This window comes from Plectropomus leopardus, chromosome 22 (assembly GCF_008729295.1).
Source record: "Plectropomus leopardus isolate mb chromosome 22, YSFRI_Pleo_2.0, whole genome shotgun sequence".
Lineage (NCBI taxonomy): Eukaryota > Metazoa > Chordata > Actinopteri > Perciformes > Serranidae > Plectropomus > Plectropomus leopardus.
Genome location: NC_056484.1, coordinates 3,699,713 through 3,723,706, shown reverse-complemented (window position 1 = coordinate 3,723,706; position 23,994 = coordinate 3,699,713). Strand labels below are relative to the sequence as shown.

The following is a 23,994-nucleotide window of genomic DNA, read 5'->3' as shown; positions in this document are numbered from 1 at the left end:
CAGCCACCTGTACTGGGAGCGTAACCTTCGACCTCTAACCTCTCAACTGATGACCCAGAGGTTAAAAGAGGTCAAGTAGCGCTCTGACAGCCGAGCAGCTGCTGCGGCTTAGCTGTTTGCACCTTTTCTGCCTCTGTGTGTATTTGATGTGGATGTATGTCACCTATACTGACAGTTAAAAAGTTTGTGCTAGTGCAAGATGGTGAAAATAAAGTTGTACACTAGTAATACTCAATTTAGGAAGCCCAATAGGGTGCTGTGTGGCCCCCCAACCACTTTCTATGTCACAGTAAAAATAAAATGATTCACATTAGGAATTGTTTTCGTACTTTTAGTATACATAAGGTGTCCAGACTGTATAACACAGCATCAAAATAGAGCTTGTTTGTAAAAAAAAGTGCCAGTGAAGGATCCCGCTCATCACCCAACAAAGGTCCGAGCTATCCCCTAATGCCCTAAAATCCTAGACATGTCCTAAAATCCTATAAATGTCCTAAAATTCTAGAAATGTCCAAATGACGAGTAGACTCAGGTATTTATGGGAACACAACACCTGGGTGAACGCGCTAATTTCAGCTCCTTAACCGGCGAGATGCAATGATGTCCTGCCACTAATTACTGTCTACCATTGACCTGTTCACCTGTCTGTTGTGTCAATGACATCACACAGACACACCAACGAAACAACCCACACACACACATACACTGACAGAAAGGCAGACTTGTCTGTTGCAGCGCTGTGTTCACAGACTATGGATATGCAGTCTATCGCCTATATTTAGCGGGTATACCTGTGTTTGAAAAACCTGTATGCACACGCCAATTTTGGTGGAAAAGGGGTATTAGACAAATAGTAAAAAACTGAAATATTAAAAAAAAAAAAAAAAAAATGTATCACCAAAACTTGATTTAATGGGTTGAATTACTACTGAATGAGGTTAACAGGTGGCAGGTATTCTCTGCTTTCTGCCTCTCTTCTTTGTCCCCCAGCAAACATAAAAAGCATGTCATCTCTTGTGCTGAAAGCTGTCCGTGTTCACATGTGCACGTGTGTGTGTGTGTGTGTGTAAGAGGGAAAGAGAGCTGGGTTTCTTGTCTTATTTATGAGGTCAGCTGGGCTGGAAGAATGTGAGTGTTTGTTGTAGAGACTGACCTCCTTAGGGAAGAGAGAGAGGCAGACCAGCCAACACACATATCCTTTCTCCTTTCCACAGTTCCTCCACACACACACACACACACACACACACACACACACACACACACACACGTCCGTGCCCTTTCAGATAAACACATACAGTCGGCTCTCCGTCTGTCTGCTGGGAAGGAAGTGCCATTGCTCTGATGGATGTTGGTACTGTTGGCTAGACACCCATCCCCCCTCTCTCCGTCTTTCTCCTTCCATCAATGCCCATTGTGCCTGTTTACCAGATTACAGTCCACAGTGCTTTGATGGAATTACGCCTGTTTAAACCAGGCTTACTTTTATTTTTCTGCCTCAAGTGGACACATGGCCCGCAGTGAACCCATTGCCTCAGGTAGACAAAACTTCAAATGTGGCTTTCAAATTTACACTAATGATTTACATCCTCAAATTGTTCTCAGACTCCACATCAGATTCACAGCAGCAACAGTTCGAGTTTAAAATGTTTTTTTCTCTGCATCTGTAAATTCAGTTAGAGTTAAAGGCTCCCCGTGGAGTTTTCTTGTAAACAGATGCCAGTATAAATGTTTATAGTCTGTGTTTCTCACCAAAACACAGTGTGCATCCCCGAGGCCCAACAAACCCAATGAATGCATTTCCTGTCTCCATAAACATTTGCAAAGTATTTTTAAACCTGTATCATTTATCTGTGTTTGCCATTCATTAATCTTATTTTTTTCCTGTCAGGATGTTGCTAAGTTTTTATGCAAGCTACAACCAACTATAGATCCATGAAAGAGTGAGAAAAATTGTAGGAATATGTGCTGCATGCTTGTAAGGCGTTCAATTGTACCACACAGAAAAATGGTCATGCACCATATACCCCGATGAAATTTCATTAAGGTATGAAAACACTTACTGTTTGACAAAAAACCCCCAAAGATCTATAGTTGTAAAAGTGTTGCTCCATAGCGAGTCCATTTCCATCACTTGCCCGACACAACAAACAACAGTCAGCCATTGGCCAGTGTCTTTTACCCAAGTTTTTGTTGTTTGTCACACACCAAGGCACTACTCGGCCTTTGTTGACTGTTTTTTGCCTAAATAAGCACGTTAAAAAAAAGAGACGCTCAGCTCAGTGTATGAGAATAGAAACAGAAGTGAGGAAAGCAAACATTAAAGTCAAGAGAGAGTGAGATTAAAATAAACTTGTTGAAAGGTAAGATATTTTTTTTAGCCAATGACCTCTTTAGCAGAAAAGGTTTTTCATTATTTGATTATTACTCACTATCGATGATTGATGATTACAGACTACCACCATCTGCTGATATGGAGAGTTTTTTCCCCTCTTGTAAGCACAGAATGTACGTGTTAGCTGGCTGTTGGCTGCAGTCTATTTGGTGTATTCAAGCACAAGTTTTTGGCGAAGACACAAGCAGCGTGTCGCAACGCAATGGGTAACTTTTGTTGTCTGTTTGGTGTGTGAAATCAAAAATGTGGAGAAACAGTTCTCTGCTGCAGGAGGACACTTCTTACAGTAATTTACAGTAAACGATGTCCTCTTGCAACTCAGAAAATGGGTGAAAATGTGATAAAAAGGTAAGCAAAAAAAGGTAAAGAAAACACACATAAGAAGTTGAATGTGTTCCCAGTCACTTTAAATTGTTTGAGAAGTACTAAACACTTCAACAACAGAGTATTTGAGCTTACAAATAATATTTTTAGAATTCAATTTTCCCCACAATTTTGTCATATTATTCATTTTTCAAACCATAAATGACCAAAGATAAATTCACAGATTGACTTTTCCTCATCCTGCTTGGACCACAATAAAACAGATTCAAGACTCTTGGGGAGATGAAGTCCGCTCAGGGTTCAGATTAATATAAACACAGGTCTCATCAGCGTATTTGCAAACACTAATATTTGTCTCCACATTCAGAGAAACACTATGAGGCATTTCTATGTAGTAAAAGCTTCATTGGGACCGTGTGTGGAATTTGAGTTGTGTTAAGGGAAGCTCGACACTGATGTCTATGTGCATGCCAGTGTGGTTGTGTGTGTGTGCTGGTGTTGCTGTGGTGTCACCGGGCTGTCGTGGGCCTTTTGTGCGGCCCTGAGTTATGTGAAGCTGGATCTCCATCCCCGTCTTTGTCTGGCCCTGCTCTCCGTGCTCTCCCGCGGACCGGCGCCCCTCGTCCTATTTGTCGTGTTCTCTTAATTGTGGACCACAATGCCGTGACCTTGTGACCTTTTCCAACAACAGGGAAATTAATAGTGCTCCTCCCATCACACTCTCGGCCAGTCATCCAGCCAATGAGGGAACCACATGGGGTCTTTCTGCTCGCATCCCGCTTTGACCAAAGAAAACAGACACACATAAACACACACACTACTCGTCCAATGATATCAATGACAGCCAGCGACAACAACACACACTTTGTGAAGAGACACACACATTTCTTTCACAGCGAGAGTTTGGGCAACATTTTCACCCCGACAACAGCAGTGGTGTTGGTTGCCAGTGGCAGCAGTAGCCATGGCGATGGCAGGCCATAAAGGGATCTTCGATTTGAAGGATGTCCAGGGACCAGACATGGAGGGAGAGAGGGGGAGAAAGGTTGGGCGCTCTCATTTAAGGACACCCAGCACCCTCATGGTCATGTGAGGGTGTCAGTGACAGCAGGGTGTGAGGTCAGAGTTTAAGGCACAAATGATACCAAAACAAACCGCCGTTAACATGACAGATGTAGTGACATGAGGATCATCAATGAGCCTGATTGTGCCACTGAATACACCCGTCTAATGCCTCTAAATCAGTGATACTCAACTTATGGCCTGCGGGCCAAATTGGGCCCCCAGTAGAGTGCTGATTTTCTGATTCACAATTAAAAAAAGTGATTCACATTGGAGAATGTTTTTGTACTTTTAGTATGCATAAGGTGCAAGAGCATCAACATAGAGGTTTATCAAACCCCCAACAGAGGTCCTAGATAAGACCCTAATGCCCTAAAATCCTAGAAATGTCTTAAAATCCTAGAAACGTTCTTGAATCCTAGAAACATCCTTAAATCCTAGGAAAACGTATGGGCCCTCTGTGACTGGCCCCTGGCCTCCTGTCATTTTGCAAAACTGGCCCCTAAATAAAGCAAGTTTTCTATCCCTGCCCTAAATCATGACGTGAGACTGCAAAAGAGAGAACAGCGTCCCATCTTCTCTTTTGTACTAATGAGAATGTTATTATTTTTCTGTAATTAAAGACTGCCTTTTGCTGCCTGAAAAATGTTTATCCTATTGAAATTAACGCAGACTACCCACTAGGAACTTTTGCCTGTAAAATAAGAAGGTTAAACAACTTCAATAGTTGATTCATTATAAAATGTGACATCACATCTCTCTCTCTCTATAACTAACAGGTGATCTACCGCACCCTCCCAAAGTGGGAGTCTCTGGATCCTTTTGGGGTGGAAGGTCAGCAGCAGCTGAGGGTGACCAACATCCGAATTCGACTGCTGAAACGTCAGTCATGTCCCTGCCAGGCCAAAGACCTCGCCTCTGCCCACGAAGACCTTCCCACCCAACACTTCGCCATCTACGACCTGATCGTTAAGGGAAGCTGCTTCTGTAACGGACATGCCGAGCAGTGTGTTCCTGCACCGGGGTACCAGCCCATCAGAGACCGCACCAACCACGTGGTAAGACAGGAAAACTGAGTGAGTGTATCAGTAGTTCATTTGGAGTACATTTGTGAATCATAAAGATTTTAACTTTTACTATCAGGTCTAAAAAAGCTGTCACAGCTAGCACGGTGCCCACACTGTAACTAACAGGATGGTTAGCACCAGGTTGTTCAGAAATCTCAAAGTCATGTTTTTCAATACTATCATAAAAACAGGCACTCCTCTTTCTGTTAAACTCACTGTATGTAGTGCACAGCATGCACCACCAGAGCTCAGTCTCCAGTCTCTACTGGTGGAACAGGCAACTGAGCCGTGACACCTAGTGGTGGAGGGAGAAGTTACAGGACTGTAAACAGCCGGTGGCACTAACTTAATGAATTAAGGATTTATTTTGACTAAACTGGAGCAGGTGATTGCTGAAACAGTGAACTTACTAACTAGATTACTGCAAAGAGTTGTTACGGCTCGTTCTTTGAAAGTCTTTTAAACTGTCCCATCCTAACAGGGCTGTGCTTCTTGACTCACGTGTGGAAAAAAAAGTCCAAATCACAATATTGCATCACTGATTCGGTAACCTTCATTTGGCCAATTTATTATCACTTTGAAAATACAAACAAACAAAATAACAAAAACTTGTAACGTGAGGTCAGAGACTGAACTGACACCCCATTCTACACACTTGGTTGCTGAAGAGCCAAAAAGACTCAGTCCACCCCCCTCTATTACAGCTGATCATCATCTGATTAATCACATTGATTAGGCATCACAAATATCAGGAAGGTATAAAGGTGTGAAATGGCACTATGAAAAAAGTGTTGCCATTGCAGTTTTGTAAAATATGGCTTTTTCCAATCACCTGAAATGCCACCTCGTGGGAGCGTAAAAACTTTTTTCGGGATAAATGAGAGTTTTTGCAAAATTGTTGTGTCTCCATTTGGCGTATTTTATATTCACAATTTCAATTTGAGCAATTTTAGGCTTAATAGAAACCTGCCTATTATTTCCAGGGAAAATAAGTTTGTTTGAAGTCTTGGTGCTGTGACACTAATGCACCGCTCTTCCTTTACTCTGCCTTGTTTTGACATACAGACATTTCTTTTCTTTCACTTGTTTTGTTGTTTCTCCTGAAGTAATCACACCCCATGGGCACGCTTTCCCCTTGTTCTGAGGAAGATTATAAGGCTTGATACTTAGAGACTAAACAGCATGTTCACTTTGTGTTGACAGTCGTCTTAATAACAGACTGACAGAGGGGTGGTGGTGATGGTAAGAGCACCTTTCTCTCCTTCCTCTGCTCCTCTAACTGTCTGCTCAGATAAACGGCTGCCTTTGCCGTTCTTAACAAACACGAGAGATGTAGATATTGATTTAAGGGTTAATGACGGCGCTGATGTGTTAATGAAAGTGTGAACAGACACAGCTGAGTCTGGATGGTTTTTCTTGGAAAAGTGTTGCAGAGTTTACGCTCCTATCGCAACCATCTCCACAAACAGAGACGCCTGTTCTGCTGCAATCAGCAAGGCTCGACGGGGAAAGTGAGAGTCGACAGAGAGCTTCCTTTATACAAGCACAGACATTTAGACGGATAAACAAAAGTATGCCGACATACACAGTAGTAAAACCAGACTGAGGATGGATTGTTGAGGCTGATAGCGATAGAAATATTTGAGTTACACTTGTTTTTCTACATAAACACCCAACAAAACACATATTTTTGATACAGATCTCTTGTTTTTAGAAGATGTGCAAACATGATATACACGCAATTTCTCTCTGAAAGACAAACTGTGTAACAGATGTTGTCATCTACCTCCAGAGGTGGAGTACGCAGATCTTGTACTTATGTGAAAGCAGCGATAGTAAAAGTCACGCGTTCAAATTTTTAAAGCACAAAAGTATTAGCATCAAATATACTAAAAGTACCAGAAGTAAAAGTACTCATTCTGAAGAATGGTTAATTACAGAATGGAGAATCTATGACTGTATATTTACAGCAAACTACTGACAGCTGTATTTGCCAGAATTCTACCATCATTTTACAGAGTCACTAACATAAATTACTTCACTACACCATATAAACAATACATTTATTACAGTATTTCATAGTATAACATGAGGATAATTGCATAATATGAGCATGAAGATTTACTGTGTTTTGGAAAAGTTGTACATTGCTGTTAGTACGTTACTGTTTATAGTTTGGCCGTATTTTTACAGCAAGTTCACTGTAACAAATTTCTTTGTAAAATTATGGTAAACTACTGGCAGCTGTAGTTGCCAGGATCATATCAGTATCACTACCATCAATTACTTCAACAGTATATTATAATTCTATTTATGACAGTATTTTACAGCAGAATGTGAGATTTATGGTGTAATATTACTTAAAAGAGCATCAAGATTTACAGTGTTTTACTGTATTTTTCAAAAACTGTACATTACAGTAAGTATTTTGCGGCATTTTTACAGCAATTTGTTACAATGTTCCACTTTTGTCAAAGCCACCAGACTCCATTGACAAAAACAATCATTTTAGCTTGCTGAACACAGGAGCTTCCTTTCTCCCACTGCTTGATCAGTTAGTTAGTTTGTGTTATTGTGTGACTTCGGTGTTTTAAAGGGTTAGAGCACATTGACCGAAGTCACATAATAACACAAACTAACTAACTGATCAAGCAGTGGGAGAAAGGAAGCTCCTGTGTTCAGCAAGCTAAAATGATTGTTTTTGTCAGTGGAGTCTGGTGGCTTTGACAACAGAAATATAATAAATAAATACATAAATATAAAGTTCTCAGTCACAAATTTACCATATCACTTTGTAAAGTGATTATAGACCCTTACAAGGGTATTTCTATGAGCCATTTTTGGTTTCTAACCTCTCTGGCATAGTGATTACAATTATAAATTTCATTTTTCTGTCTTTTCCATACATGTGTATGTTGAAATAAACAAATGATAATAAATAAATAAATAAATAAATAAATCACTGTTTGACAGCAAGTTAAAGCAGTGAAAATACTCTTAATATAGCGTATACCTAAACACTGACAGGGAACATTGTAACTTTTACTTTTCTTACTGAAGTATATTTTACTTACATTCATTTACTAAAGTAAGATTTTAAATGCAAGACTTTCACTTGTATTGGAGTACTTTCACAGCATTTTTTAGTAGTTTTACCTCAATAACATGATCTGAATACTTTTTTCCACTGCTGCACACGCCCTTCCCCGAGTGATCGGTAATCTCTGCCCTCATCTCCCATCTTGAGCTGCTCTGCTTGTTTGGGTTTTGCAGAAAAGGCATCTTAAAACAAACTGCTGATAAAATTGCTGGAAAAAGTCACTTATATAACGTCTGTGTGTTTACCAAACGCTGCTCGCATGGCACACGGCAGAGCGACGCTCCGATGACCTGAGGTAATGTTGTGAGGACGGTGAGGAAGGATTTACTGTCCAAACTTTAGGTCTCACGTGCAGTTGGACAAATATTTGTGATGAAAATGAATGTCAGCCACACAGGGAGGCATTAATATTATGTATTATCAAATGTTTTTGTTGCTATTATGTTGGCGTGCAGAGGAGACTTTTACAGCCCCGTGGCGTAAAGAGCATTTCAGAGGATTTTCTGCCCTCAGAAGAAGGAAATCCTGATGAAAACACGCAGTAGAGCCACTTGGAATTTCTTGGCATGGAAATAGTCAGATTTAAGGATTTAAAGACTGTGTCTAAGAAATGGGCTATCAGCAGCTTCATTACAAAGAGCGCTGGTATCAGCAAGGAAAACACATGAATCGTCTCGTTCATTTATCACACGTGATACCAAACATTTACATCTGCTTCGTATCAGCTGCTTGTCAGAGTGCAATTTTTATAGCCTGATAAGTTACAGTATGTCCTTTTAATGTTTTTTGCACTGAATGACTTATAGTAGTGGTTCCCAACTGGTCCGGCCACTGGGTCCAGATTTCTCCTTTATCATAAGTTCAAGGTCTGCACATGAGAGACATTACCAAGTAATTCATTTTATGTGACAAAAAAAGAATTAAATAAAAGCATATTGCAAGAATAAAGTGTGATTAGTTTCAACCAGGGTGGCTCTAGAGTTTGAGGACATTTTTTGGTCTTTAAAATTTGGGTTGTTAAAATTTATCGTTTTAAATAAAATATTCCTTCCAAAATATTCCTTGGCTTCATCATGTGGGATGAACACCCAGAAAGTCCAGCCACCCCTGTTTAAAACTTAAATAAATAGCACTGCAACTAAAAACATGCTTATGATTGCTTTAAGACCAGTTCAAAGGCACAGCATGCTAACAGGCCACATAATACCAAGAACACTTCAAAATAAAAGCTCTGTGCTGAAATGAAGGGTGTTTTACGCAAACCTGACAGGGCTGCGAGTCACATGTGGTCCATTCAGAATGGACCCACGACTCACTTTTGGACTGCGACCCACCAGTTTGGAACCACTGACTTATAGGATGCGACACGAAATAGAGTATTTGTACTTTAGTTAGGTATTGACATTTACTTTATACTTCTACTTCACAACATCTCCGTATCATAGATTAAAATAAAACTCTACTGATGTCCAAGGAGGAATTAGCAAGCTACCCAGATGAAGGTAGTTAAAGAGTTAAGTAATTTTTGGGCTTCCAAGCGTGTGTTCCCATACACTAAACATACAGTGTGGTGATATAATACAGTACTGTATGTCTTCTCTGTTTGGTCTGCTGCATGTTAGGCATGTGAGCTTAAGCGTGCAGTGTTTTGTCTGTTCTGTGTGTGTGTGTGTGTGTGTGTGTTTGTGTGTGTGTGTGTGTGTGTGTGTGTGTGCGCGCGCAGTAATGATCAGCAGTGAAAGTGGCCCTCTGATACGTCAAGTCATTACTGCTCAAACACTGTGAGACGAAAAGACCACTTTGTTTGTTGTTGTTGTGTTTGTGCTCCTGTTCACCCCACATGGGGATTTTTGCGGTTCAGGGTGATTACACTGTCTGTTAGTTAGCCACAAAGCCAGCACACACACACACACACACAAACACACACACATAATGACATAGGGACAACTACAGGAGTGTTAGCAGCAATTAGTCCACAAAGGTCTGTTTACTAGGAGTACAAGGAGTACTATTCAGCCTGTAAAAGACAGCTGAGTGTTTGATGTGTACATTATTTCACGGTCACAGTCCTCACGGCTCAAGATTGCAACTGCAAAGAACTTACACTGACACACTTTGGTAACTGAGGATAGCTACTGGGGAAACAAAAGCGCTATCCTCGTCCTGTTTGGTTACCTGAAGGTCGACGCACTTTATTTGCGTCATAAATGGAGCCTTAATTTTCCAACCAAATTGTTCCTCATGACAGACAGAATTGCAAACTGGAAGCGAGACTAAAAGGGGGCCAATCCAAACACCAACAGTGTAACTGGGGGTGTAAATCACAAGTTTCATCAGATATTTCATATCTGTAAATATCCTCAGTGTCTTTTTCTTGGCTCCTTGCTGTGATGGTGATACCAACATGACTTGAAAATTTCAAAAGAAAATCTTAGAGATGACTATATGCATCGCTGTTTTCTGGTGTACTGGATCTAGATATATATTGTTCCAGATCGATGTATTGCTACAGCTCTAGTCATTAGTACTGCAGTCATTACATTATGCAATCAGTATTCACTATATTGAGTAAAAGCAAAAAACTGTATTTCCACTTGACTTAAATAAGTATTTCCCTGCTGGAAAGATGGCCATTTAATAAAATAAGGATGTCTCTGCAGTCGAAAGATGCAAATGCTTTTAAAATTGGTGCCACATAACCAGAAAAAAACAGAAAAATGAAATTTTTGCTCAAGAGGTAGAAATCCTACAACTACCAGAATGCACTGCACTGCACCAGACCAATCAGCGTTTTTTCTGAGTCCATTTTCTGTGCAGGAAGCAGTATGGTGCCTTCCTCCTGTTCACAAACTCACCATTACAGCTAAACAGGGCACTAAAATATGTCTCTAAGAACATTTTAGGACAGAAATGGGAAGAAATCGGTCTGAGTTTGAGACAGAGGGGGACAGGTGGGTCTGTCTCCTTGTCCACATTCACGCTCTTTGCAGTGGCAGCATGGGTGGCGGGCATTACAAAAATGTGGAACCACAGTCTGTAGTTCAAACAACAGCCCAGCAGAGCCGGCGAAACTCCACTTAATGACTTGTTTTGCATCAATTTGCATCATCCGGCAGAGTTTCGCCGATGGGGAGGAGGGAAATCTGGGCACTTTTAGATAGAGGGAAGTTTACTACAGGCCATATACACATACTACTATGAAGTATAATTCTAACATTATATTGAAAATTAGATTTTTATGGATTACTGACAATTTTGATGTTACATAAAAAAAAGCTGCTTTTTATTTTTTGGAGAAGGCAAGTAATGAAGAAGTAAAAGCCTGTAAGTGATATGAAGTTTACACTTCTGTATGCTACGTCATGGCACTAGCTACAGGATTTAATGCTTTTATCTCTAGTTTTGTACACTTGCTAACAAGCCAGTAACACCTGTTTATTAAGAATGGTCATGGAAATACTTAAAATGTCATCTGTCCCTCACAAAATAAAGTCTCTGGCTACAGTTTTGGATCTAAATATACCTTTCTGAATAAAAATAATTGCATATTTGTTCCTTTTTGGCAGAAAATTGGTGCCATTGTGAGAGACTAACATGACCTATCTAAGCTTCCAGAAACCGTCCTATCAGCTCTCAGCATCACATCGGTCTGTCTGCTGTGTCCTCTGAATGGACGAGTTTACATGGTTGCGTGTGTGCAGCTCTCAGTGTGTACATGTGTTAATTGTCCCGTATCACGGTATGGTAAACATGTGAGCGGGTTGAAATACCAGCTGTCTGGACTCCAGCCAGCTGCTGCTGCTGCCTTTTCCTCTTCTTCCTCAACATTTTTTTCTTTTCAGTGCCCCTCATTTCTCTCCGCTCTCTTCCACTTTTCCATTAATTACTTCTTCTTCATTTTTGTGATATGTGGCTCCTATTTCCCGGACCTCTCGTTTATGCAATTGCTCCCCCTATTAGTGTGATTGAAATGGTGTGTGTGGAATCAGTCATGTGTGTTCAGCTCCACATTGCAGGACTGATCTGGGGTCAGGTCAGGCGGAGAACATGTTGTATCCTACAGCATGTGGATGTGTTTAACTCTGTGCTCGGTGCAGTGTGTGAATCACACACCGTGGGAAACACACGCAGGAATCGGTGTGTGTTTTTGTGCATTTGCGGTTATTTTCTACGCCGGTGAGTGTGTGTCTACCTCTGCGATGGTTGTATAACAGTGTGTGTGTCCGTCCTACATTACAGTTGCACGGTGTAACGCAAACAAATAAAGAGCTTCCTCAGATGCCTTGCTCCCCCCTCCCTCCCTCCTCTCCTTCAATCATTATCCAGCATGCATGGCATTCCAGCTCACAGGAATGACAAGGAGATTGTTATTGTGCTCTCAGCGCTGCATACTTGCACTCTTCTCATACACACACACACACTCGTAAACGCGCGCACACACACACACACAGGCTTTTCAGACCAGAGGCCCGTTCTTGTTTCCAGTGATGAAGCCAAACAATCAATCTCCATTCACTAATTTTCAGGCGAGGGAGTACGAGAGAGAAAGAGATGGAGTGAGAGGGGGAAAGGCAGAGAGTGAGTCACAGAAAAAAGGAGAGAGAGAAGAAGAAATGGAGAGTGTGAAACCTTAGAGGAAGCCCCAACATGCTTGTCCTCACGTGGGAACCTTTCCTCCGCATCACACTGACCTCTTTGTTCCTCCAATTCGTCCATCTCTACCTCTGCCGATCATTTTGCTTGTTGCTAATGAGCTCTCTGTCTCTGTCTCTCTCTCTCTCTCTGTCTCTCTCTCTCGCCCAGGTCCATGGGAAGTGTGTGTGCAGACACAACACTGCAGGTGATCACTGCGAGCGCTGCTCTCCTCTCTACAACGACCGACCCTGGCAGCCCGCTGACGGACTGACGGGTGCTCCACACGAATGTCGAAGTGAGTCAAATAAACACATTTGCACCTTTTCCACTTCAAAACTTCACAAAATCATCACTCATCCTGCTTTTTTAGCACTTTCGGTCAAAGTTCCTAAAGTTAAAGTCCCCCACGACTCAAACATGTGTTTTTCTTAAAGGAGAACACCACCACAGGAAATCTCCTCGTCCTCTCCATGACACTCAGCTCTGATCTCAAAATGCCTCACCAAAGTTATTTTAGAATTAGAGCTTCTCATAGAAAATGAACAAATAAAAATAGACCAGACATCAGCCCTGTTTTTAATCTAACTCTGGAGTGACTGACATACCTCTCCTTGATGCTGATGTGTTGGTTTCTTCCCTTTCACACCAGAGTGTAAGTGTAACGGACACGCTCAGAGCTGCCGCTTCGACTGGACGGCGTGGCGTGAGTCTGGCCAGCGCAGCGGAGGCGTGTGCGACTGTCTGCACAACACAGAGGGACGTCAGTGTCAGAAATGCAAAGCTGGCTTCTACAGAGACCCCCAGAGGCCACAGACAGCCCCCGACTCCTGCAAACGTAAGATACACATGCCAACACACCAGGTACATTTTTCTACACGTTTAGGAACAACGTGGCTTTTCAGTTGACAGTACAGCAGCAGCAGCATGGTTTATTGTTGGCATTATTTGATTATAATTAATCAATTTAAAGGTGCAAAATTGCCAAAAACTAATGACAAAGTTTGCTTGGTGTTGCATTTGGCAGCAGTCATTCTGAGGCAGCTACACTACATATTAAATCCACTAATTTAAGTTGTGTGAATGTAGATTTTTCTTATTTTATGGCATAAAACCTGATAATGGTAGCTACTCGCTCTTCCTGCATAAAAAGTGGCACATGAAGGGGCAAGTGGCAGAAGAAATGAAAGGTTGATCATTTCGCCCTCTTTAAAGCGTGCAAGAAAAAATCTTACAAACAAAGTGTCCTTTCAATTTTTCAAATGTTTGGATTCTGTTTATTATTGTAAAATGTGAACAAGGGTTGTTTTACTGTTCATTTGTAGAAAGCATATGAAAAAATCTTTAGGACGCAGTGACATACCTGTTTGTCAGTGACATTTAGGTGTCAAGAAGTTTTTTTTAAAGTAAAATAGAGAATAAAGGTAAGGCAAAATTACTCATATCTGAACAAAAACTTACAGCAGATGATTTATATCTTATATTTAATTAAACTGACCACATAATTTATCTTCCCTGAGGAGCGATTGCTCAACTTGGGCCCAAAAAGCTGTTTTTGGATGTGAAACGACTTCAGGAATTTGCTTTGTTCATCGTAGACACAGGGATGTTGCCATGCCCTCTTTGTTTGCAGACCGCGACGTGTAGAACACACTGTAAAAATGTCATATAGCGTAATTAATCACACCGGTGTTGACAAAATGTTGCTGGCGTAAATCATAACATCAACCTCATACACACCACACTGGCACGGCGCTCTCATTCTCACAAGGAATGCTGAGGACAGCGATCACAAGCCGGGACGTGCTGCATAACGCTGATACCTGATGGGCACCTGGTCCTGTGAGTGTGTCTGTGTGTGTGTGTGTGTGTGTGTGTGTGACTGAGACACCATGCTCCAGCCAACGCTTACACCATAGTTAATCATCAGATGGTAGCATTCCTTCGTCTTGACTAAAAGCTCCACACACACACCCCTGTGTGTCCATCTCAGGCTTGTTTTGCTATTTTTTCATGTCTGACTCAGAGCTCGAGTAGCCTCAGGGTAACCATCGGTAACAGTGTGTGAGGGTCCTCTGTGTGTGTGTGTGTGTGTGTGTGTGTGTGTGTGTGTGGGTGGCGTGCTGCCCTGCGGTGATGAGACAAGTCTTAAGTAAACACGCGATAGTCATCCATAAACACAGAGCAGTGGCTACATTCCCCGTCTGATTATGTGTCAGATTTGACCCAGTGAGCTCAGTCCTGCAGGTATGCTGCTGGACTCACACACCATCACTACATCAGCGTGTGTGTGTGTGTGTGTGTGTGTGTGTGTGTGTGTGTGTGTGTGTTCACGTTGGCACAAATATTGAATTTAAAACTGTCAAAATGCACCAAACCATTCAAAAACATCTAGGGGGGATTAGGAGAATTTGTTGGCTATCAGCCCGGCTGTATCACTGAGAGTTGGGGTGTGTGACCGAAATATTTTTAAGAAAATGTTCTCATAAGCATTTTCGTGATGTTTTCTTTTGCGCCTCCAGTATGGTAAGCCCCTGAGATGGTGAACATGGCAAACATTATAATAGCATCAGCTTGTTAGCATGTAGCTCATGATACAGCCTCACAGGATCTGCTCGCATGACAAAGTCTAGTTTTTCTCCATAAATCTTGTCACAGTCACACAGCGTGTACACCCTCCAGCATAAATACTTTCACTAATGACTTTTTACTTCTCAGTTTAAGCTTAGCAGTTTAGTTTGAGGCTGTTAGCACGACTCTATGCAGGATCTTCTTTTTGACAAGGGGTTTCCAACATGATACAGCCTTATTGTTCTTTAGCATGTTATTAGTGTTTTCGTTGACGTCTCTGTTAAGGTCATAAAAAATTGATGCTTTTATCAAACAGACAGATTGCATTTCAGTGATTGGGTCGGGTGTCGTGCGTGTTTTTTGTTTGCACCTGAAAACTCACCTGCGGTTGTAACAAGAGGCCGGGGGACTAATGATCCTCACTGACGGCTGATGGGTAGAAAAAAGGAGCGACGGCGTGCTTTGGAGAACCCCCGAGACGAAGGTGCAGGTTGCGAAATCCCGCTGACAATGGAGGAATTTCCCTCCATCGTGAGGAACATTTTTTTCATACCATGGCTCCGAGGGGCCCTGGAAAGAAAACACTCCTGTCAAGCTCGTACACACCAAAAGTCTTTAGCGGGGGGGAAAGTTACAGCGTGTTTATATACAGAATGTGTGTGTGAGGGGAGTTTGCTGTCTGCGCTGGTCGCTCAGGCAGGTGTCTCGTCATGTCTCATGAAGTTTTCATTGTCAGAGGTCCTTAAGATTTCAGTCACACACACACTTTTACACACACACGAGGCCTTGTGTTGTGTGACCTCCTGCAAATGCTCATAAATTCTCACGCTGATATGTAAATACACACGCTTACCAAACACATCGTCACACGTGTTTCGGTTTTACATGGGACCTGGGTGGTGCTGTAATCTGGGTTGATTATTAATGAGTGGAGGCTGCTCACTAAACAATAGTGTAGATAAGAGCCTGATACACACGCACACACACACCTACACACACACACGCACATGATGGACAACACAGTGTTTGTATGTCTTTTGTGTGCAATTCTATGAAGTCTGTAAATGTGATATCTTTATGATTTTATTGACATGGCACAGCTCGGCCTCATGATACGGTTTATCTTATCCTTTAGTGTCCCAGCTGATTGGTCAAATTAATGCGGGAGCTCAGGAGGGTTGATGTGACATCTAACACTGTCTCATAGGACGAAGACGCAGTTGTGCTTCATCCGTAATTTGGAAAGTCAAATGTGGGAAACATGTCATTCAGAAAAAAATCTCATATAAAACACAGGCAGACATAAATCATATATCAGTACAACAAACAATGTAATAAAAATAAACATGCTTCTGGGGTGAAGTCTTCATGAAGATATTGAATTTACAAAAATAATATAAAGTAGAAAAAACGCAGATTCTCACATTTTATGTATGTTGGAAGCTGTGAATGTTTGGTATTTTTGCTTGATGAAATATTTAATTAATAACTGATCATTTCATTGCTGGAAATGTAGTATTTTCTATTGAACAACTATTCAGTTAATCTGCAAATTGTTTTGGCATTATTTAATTCTTAACCATCTTCATGCTGAGTCCTTTTCGTCAGAAACCAAGTAAAAACATGTTACCGTCTAAGACAAGACGGAGACCTTCAAAAAGTGGTCTTGAGACCGATCTCAAAACCAAGACAGATCTTATACAGTGGTACAACATGATAATATGTCAGTTTTGTCTGTACAGCTTATTTTGTTGCCCCCAAGGGGCAGAAAATGTAATAAAACACTCAACATGTGAGTGCTCTAAATAGTCTTGTTTATGTTTAATCATCAAATTTGTTAAATTCTGACTAAAAAATATGTGTTCTGTAAATCCACTAATTGGCTTTATCATGTTTTCAATTATTACACCACAATTCAGGAATACTTTAAAAGGTTTGCAAATATAAATAATATAATGTCATATTATTTCTGACCTCTTTGCATTTAAACTGCCATTGTACTAATATAATAGCTAAAAAAAAACACAATGCTGAAAAACAGTCCAGGAGCAGTGATACTCAACTTATGGCCCACGGGCCAAATATGGCCAACAGTAGGGTGTCAAATGGCCTGGTATTATTAAAGTTTGTTTTTTAACCCTTTAACACCTGGATCACTATCACTTTCCTAGTGCTGCATTCGAACTGTCATTGTTCATGTCATGAACATTTTAACCACTGAAACCTGAGAAAATTGATTTCTTTAAAAAATACAGGACAAAGCACGATGAGCAGCTTGAGAAGAAACGTGCCAACTGCAAAAAAATTGTAAAAAGTGACAAAAAATGACATGAAAATTAGCTAGGGAAGACTATAAAAAAACAACAACTATGGGACATTGTGGAGAAAACTATATTTAGAGTAATTATCTTAATTCTATTGTTTTTAATTATGCAACAGAAAAAAAATTAAATAAAAAAAAATATAAAATGTATTTTATTCTAGCATGTTCTTGAGGTCATTTCCTTTTTATTGTTTTTTTTTTTGTTCTTACTTTTTAAGCATATTTTCTGGTAATTTTCATGCTTCTAAATTTTGGGGCATTTCTTCCTAAGTTGCTCCTCATCCTCTTCTCGTGTTTTCGAAAGAAATAAAGCCAAATGCTTTACATTTGCTTAATTGCTTAGGTTTCAAAGGGTTAACTGCATTGCCTCTGGCCTCCTGTCATTTTGCAAAAGTGGCCTCCAGGCAGAGCATGAGTATCCTTGCCCCTCAGGTCTCAGTTTCAACAGAAAAATGGCAATTTCATCACCTAAATATTTCTTGATAACTGACTCATTTGATACAGTCGAAAGCTCCAGAACAGCCATTAAATGGACCTTGATTTGAAATTTTCAAGGTCAAGAATGAACTTTAAACCTCAGTCTATTATAGAGGTGTTTTGCTTAAAGCGTGCACTCTTGTGAATGCGTTTATTTGTTTACAGTCGACTGTGTGAGCAGTCATGTGAACACCATATCATGAGCTCTGTTTTGAGAAAACAAAACCTCCAGAACAACTACTACAGCGTTTTTTCTCCTATAATCTGTAGTCAAACATGGTGAGAGTGCAGGCAGACAGGCAGGCCTCTGGGTGTACAGTGAGCAGTCAGTAAGAGTCGTTTACTGCCAGTCGAGCTTCAAGCATCATTAAACAGCAGAGAAATGGCTCCAAACTACACCCCCTCGTTGTTTCTCCCTCCTCGTCTTCTGCCTCTCCTTCACCACGCCCCCCCCCCTCGTCCTCCCCGTCTGCCCCCCGACATAGGGACAGATTTATGGGGGAGGTCTGACACCTCGTCCCGTAAAGGCTCCGGGTCTCTGTGTTGATAACAGCAGAGAGACGGCGGACAGTAGTTTTCTCAGACTGCCAGTGGAAACAGGGCGTGTGTGTACGAGTATATTGTTTTTGGAGGTTGTTTAAAGAACACCCTATCAGCACACAATTAGAGGGGACATGAGGGAGGGAGAAAGCTGGAGGTGCGTGTGTGTGCGTGTGTGTGCGTGTGTGTGTGTGTGTGTGTGTGTGTGTGTCTGTGTGTTTATGATAAGAAAAAGAGTGAGGCCTTTGTGTTACGAGCTCCTTCAACAATACCAGACAGACAAATAGAACAACTGATGAATGATGAAACACTTAAGTTCTGGTAATAAATTGTAACGTGCAGGTCAGCAGACTGTCAGCTGAAAAGACCTTTAGACTCAGCGCTTCCCGACTTTTTTTGTTTACTTATGTATATTTGTAATCTTAATTTGTCATGTTTTATTATTTCTTTAGATTATTGTTGTAACTTTAATCTGTTGCTAGGTTTTATCAACCCTCCGTGGCCATTGTTCACTACTTTCTAAAAAAAAACTTATTCCACAGTATTATTATATATTCACTGTGTTTTTTGCATTTTATTTTGTTGTTTTATTGCTGCCTTGTTTCTATCTGTTGCTTTTCCAAAAAGCACTTTGCAGCCTTGTTAAGAAAAGTGCCATATAAACACAGTACATTTACAAGAATTACCCGCTCATGATTACGTGGGTTTGGACGAATTCTGGGGCATTTATTTTCTTCGATATACCTACGAACAGTGATTGAGAACAGCCTGTTCTCAGCTACCTAAAAAGGAAAAACAGCCAAAAAAGAACTGTTAAAAAAAATCTGTAAGCTTTGGGGTTTCCTCTCACAAAAAAGGGTGTTGCTGGGTCTCCTTTAACCAACCACCTCCATTTGTGACCTACATCACATAAAGCTCAGAATAATCAAAATGTCAAAATAAAACATGTAATATCTTCAAATCTAAATTCACTATTTTGCTGTTTTGTCTTTTTCTCTCTCCCAGCATGCAGCTGTCACCCGTTGGGCTCTATGCCCTTCCACCTGGCCGACGGCTCACTCTGCGACCCCTCCAACGGAAACTGCATCTGTAAGCCTGGAGTAGGTGGAGCCCACTGTGACAGGTGCATGGTGGGATACTGGGGCTTCCACGACTATGGCTGCCGTCCATGTGACTGTGCAGGAGACTGTGATCCGTTTACTGGAGACTGTATGTCTGGGTGAGTTAGAAAAAAACCAACTTCTATCCTTTCAGACATCAAACTCAGAGTATATGCAGATGACGAGTGCCTTTCTCATACCATAGCTTTCTTTTTCCAAAATGTAAAATCTGTGTACCACTCTACATAAAATTTCTTGGTATCATTATTGTGTAAGGCGACATAAGGAGAGAAGATTGTTGTAGTGCTTAAACTGAGTCCGAGGCCTGCCATGACTGACTGACTGAATGTAACTGACAGCAGAAGCTCTGAACTTTATGTTAACACTAACATTTTGACCTGAATTTGGTTCTGGGGTCACAGGATTCATCCTCTGGGGGCCACGATTATCTAGAGAAAATTTCACGAAGGTTTAGGCATTATGGACCAAATAAACCAAACCAACAAAACATTTTACATCACCTCAAGTTGCCTGTGTCTCAGCCAGAAGGTTGCTCTTGAACACACCACATAGACTACAGCCAACTGAAACACACAACCTGTGCCTGCAAGAGAAGAAATAACTCACCACACCAGCAGATGGCGATCATCTGTAATCGCCATTCAAAAAGGGAAACCAGAAGACTATAATGGCACTGTCTAGCCAGTTAGCACGTTAACAACACAACCCAGTGTGAAAACAACAAATTATATTTACCGTACACTAATTCAACAGAAAACAGAAAACAGGCGACAAATGCGAATAGTGCAAGACACACCTCAAAAACTAGAGCGACAGATGCTCACCAAAAGCCCAACACTACCGTCGGTGTCGCCTTGGTGTGTCAGGGCCCTTAATTGTAAAATCACATTCTATTGTATATATAAAGGAAATATAGAAAAGGTAAAGGGAGGCTTCAAAATGACCAAAAATACATCCTCTGGTTACCATGAATATCTATCCCAGCCAGCAGTTATTGAAATATTCTGCTCTGGACAGATGAAACTTTATCAAATATCATAATGGTTGCATTAACAGTGCTGATGATCTGTGTATGGTGTTGTCCCATGGTTTTTTTTTCATTTTTAAATCTCCAGCAAAAATATGGTCTGTTTAACATGTGTTTAGTCCAGATTCAAATGTACATTTCTGTGTTTATGCTGATGTTGTGATTCGTGTGTGTGCAGCTCTGATCTGGACCTTTACAACTTAGAGGTCAACTCCAGCGAGCCGGTGAGGATCTTCAGAGCAGACGAACTCTTCTCTGCCCTCCACTACTCAGGTGAGATACTGAGTGTGTGTGTGTGTGTGTGTGTGTGTGTGTGTGTGTGTGTGTGTGTGTGTGTGTGTGTGTTAGTCATCCTCCTCCACAGTCCAGTGACCAAGCATTAATGGTTAAGTAATGAAAGTCTTCATAGGGCTCTACAAGGACATGGAACAAAGATGTGTGTGTGTCTGTGTGTGAGTGTGTGTGTGCGTGTGCGTATGGATAGTTTCCAAGTGTCCCTTCTCTTAGACCCCCCTCACCACCATGTAACTGCAGCTTTCATAGGCACATTCCTGACCGGACACACACCCTGCACTTGCATTCTTAGGACGCCATGCACAGTATCTGAGACCACACACACACACACACACACACACCAGTTACAAATATTAATCTGTACCTGTCTCCTGCAGAGAAGTGTGAGTGCAAAGAGCAAGCCCTGACCAACAGTAAACTCTTCTGCACCATGAATTATGCATACGGTAAGGCTTTTCCGGAAAGCATTTTTTTCTATTCCTTTCATTTTCATCATCTTTCTATTTTCTTTCTGAATAGATTCAAAGTAATATTTCTAATATTTGTGTCTCTTCCTGACTCTCAGTACTGAAGGTGAAAGTGCTCTCGGCCCACGATAAGGGCTCCCACGCCGAGGTGGAGGTCAAAGTTCAGAAGGTGCTCAGTCAGAACACCAAGGTGAAGATACAGCGGGGTCGGGTCACGCTTTACCCCGAGTCCTGGACTGCACGAGGCTGCACCTGCCCCATCCTCAACCCAGGTCAGACTAACACTCTGCTATGATTGATGTTTAGGAAAGTGCATAGAGCCTGTTTATACCTGGTATTTACATGCATCATTATTTTATTTTTTAGATCGAAAAAATAAAATAATGGTCCTTTTAAGGGATTTGTGGTCAATAACAAAAATTCAACAGTTTCTAACAAACACATCCCAGCTTTCTGAAAAGGAAGCTTTTCTGAAGCTTTGCACAAAGGCCAGTAATGCTGCAATGCATCGAAGCTGCTTCGAGAATAATTTGATAAGTCTTCAAAATTGAATGAGGTTTTTAAAACTGAAACAAGTTTCTTTGACCTCTTTTCTCAGGGGTGGAGTACCTTGTGGCGGGCCACTCGGACCGTAAGCAGGGCCGCCTCCTGGTCAACATGAAGAGCTTCGTCAAGCCTTGGAAAGCCAGCTTGGGCCGCAAAGTCCTCATGTTGCTTAAGAAAGACTGCAACTGGTAGACGGCCACTTAAAACGCTGGAGGACAGACGGACACATGGACAGCAATGCCGTGGATATTTTTTGTCCTCCAGATGTGGAATTATTGAACCGCACAGGTGTGGAAGCAGGTTTTTGGGGGATGAACTCGGATGACGGAAACCCCCTTTATTTCTCTGCTGTCCTCCAATGAAAGCTGCACCAGCTAAAATTACACGGGACATTATTTTATTAAGACATATCAAGTCTCGCACATTCCTTTGTAGGATTTCTTTTGCTGCTGTGGCTCAAGAAAATGAGGAATTCAGCGCTTTGGCCAAGGGCTTTCTATTCTGAGTGACTCCCTCCAGACACGTTGAGATACATTAAAACACACACACAAAAAAAAATGAATCTCCTCCTCTCTGCAGCACTTTAGCCTAAGATGGACTGAGGGAATACGGACACACAAGGAGAGGAAGACATAACACACACACACTAGATGACCCCCTGACATAGACTGTGGATGGAGCATGTCCATTCTCTATCACAGTGGACGCACACACAGGCAGCAGTGTGGGAGTGTGTGTGCTGCTGACATAATGTGCAAAGCACCCAGAGTGACGCTAAACAAGCCATACAAGCCACTACAGGTGGATAAATCTTAGCCAGTCCAGGTGTGCCTGTGTTGAAATCAGAGTGAATGGGTTTTACCCCGAACGTGAATGTATTTGCCTGTTGTGTGTGTGTGGGTGTGTGTGGGTGTGTGTGTGTGTGTGTGTGTGTGTGTGTGTGTGTGTGTGTGTGTGTGAGAGAGAGAGACAGGAAGTGTTTGAATGCAGAGGTATATTACGAGCACAGTCCAGATTCAGTCCAGCTCTTAAGCTTTTCTGTAGGTTTGTGTACACTTTCAAAACCAGCCGTTCCAATGTTTATGATACAGCGTCATGTATATTGATTCATCTCATATTACACTTAATGCAGAAAATCCTTGTTATTCCTTCCTTTGTGCTCTTGTACAGTATTATTTGTATATATCTATATAAATATTATGTTCATCTTTCTCTGTCTGTTTAATTGTTTTTGTAAGTGCTAATATTAAAGGATAAGTACAACTTTGGTGGTATTTTCACAGTTTCGGCAGTTACTGCTGATATCGTGGCAGTTTAGAGGAAGCATAAAACCATCTATTGGAGAATCTATCGCCGTGCTTCCTGAAATGTTATCGCCAGAGAAGTCGCAGAACATCACGCAATGGAAAAACAGTCACCTCGCCATTGGGTTTTATTGACATTTCAAATATACAGTTTAAATTTTGCTTAAATCTGTAATGGAAACCCACCAATCGACATGGTCTCTATAGTAATAGTAGTGGTTTCTGTAGTATTCTATGGTATAAATCACTGTTTCAACAAATAATTCCCACTAAAATTGTGGCATTTTATAAATAAAAACACATAAAACAACACAATCAAACCGACAGTCAGTGTTGCATATCAAGTAACTTAATAATAGGCTTGTTAGCCAACAGTCGTCTGTTGTAGGTGACAGATTAGCTCGCTAGCGGTCATGCTACCTCGACTAGACCTGCATGACCTTCACTTTGCAGGCGCAACAGCACATAGTGATTTTAAAGGTCAATTTCATTTTCTCTTCGTTTGTTTAAAAACGGTCTGACTGCTTGTCGTTCTTTTTAGCAGTGTTGCTTCGTTCCTGTATGTCAGTGATTAACCTGCTGAGTAACAGCCCGTTCTTATTCCCAATGCATCAAACATCACGCTCCTCTGCGTGTGGTGTCGATGTCACGTTTTAGCATTTTAACGAGATGCACCAGACTTTTAAGAAATTCCATCGTAAATCCATTTGTGGAAATACTTGAAAGTCATAGCGTCTGCGAGTCTGC

General features: G+C 41.3%; 1 protein-coding gene across 1 annotated transcript in view; it reads left to right on the top strand.

The window, feature by feature from the left end:
- Positions 1-23,154, top strand: part of ntn4 (netrin 4) — a 28,301-nt gene extending 5,147 nt beyond the window's left edge. Inside the window, exons 3-10 of the mRNA XM_042511394.1 lie at positions 4,558-4,836; positions 12,749-12,875; positions 13,230-13,415; positions 19,494-19,707; positions 20,815-20,909; positions 21,308-21,376; positions 21,496-21,669; positions 21,996-23,154. Coding sequence (XP_042367328.1) covers positions 4,558-4,836; positions 12,749-12,875; positions 13,230-13,415; positions 19,494-19,707; positions 20,815-20,909; positions 21,308-21,376; positions 21,496-21,669; positions 21,996-22,135 — 1,284 coding nt within the window. The 3' untranslated portion in view covers positions 22,136-23,154. The remainder of the gene's footprint in view (positions 1-4,557; positions 4,837-12,748; positions 12,876-13,229; positions 13,416-19,493; positions 19,708-20,814; positions 20,910-21,307; positions 21,377-21,495; positions 21,670-21,995) is intronic.
- The last annotated feature ends 840 nt before the right edge of the window (positions 23,155-23,994 follow it).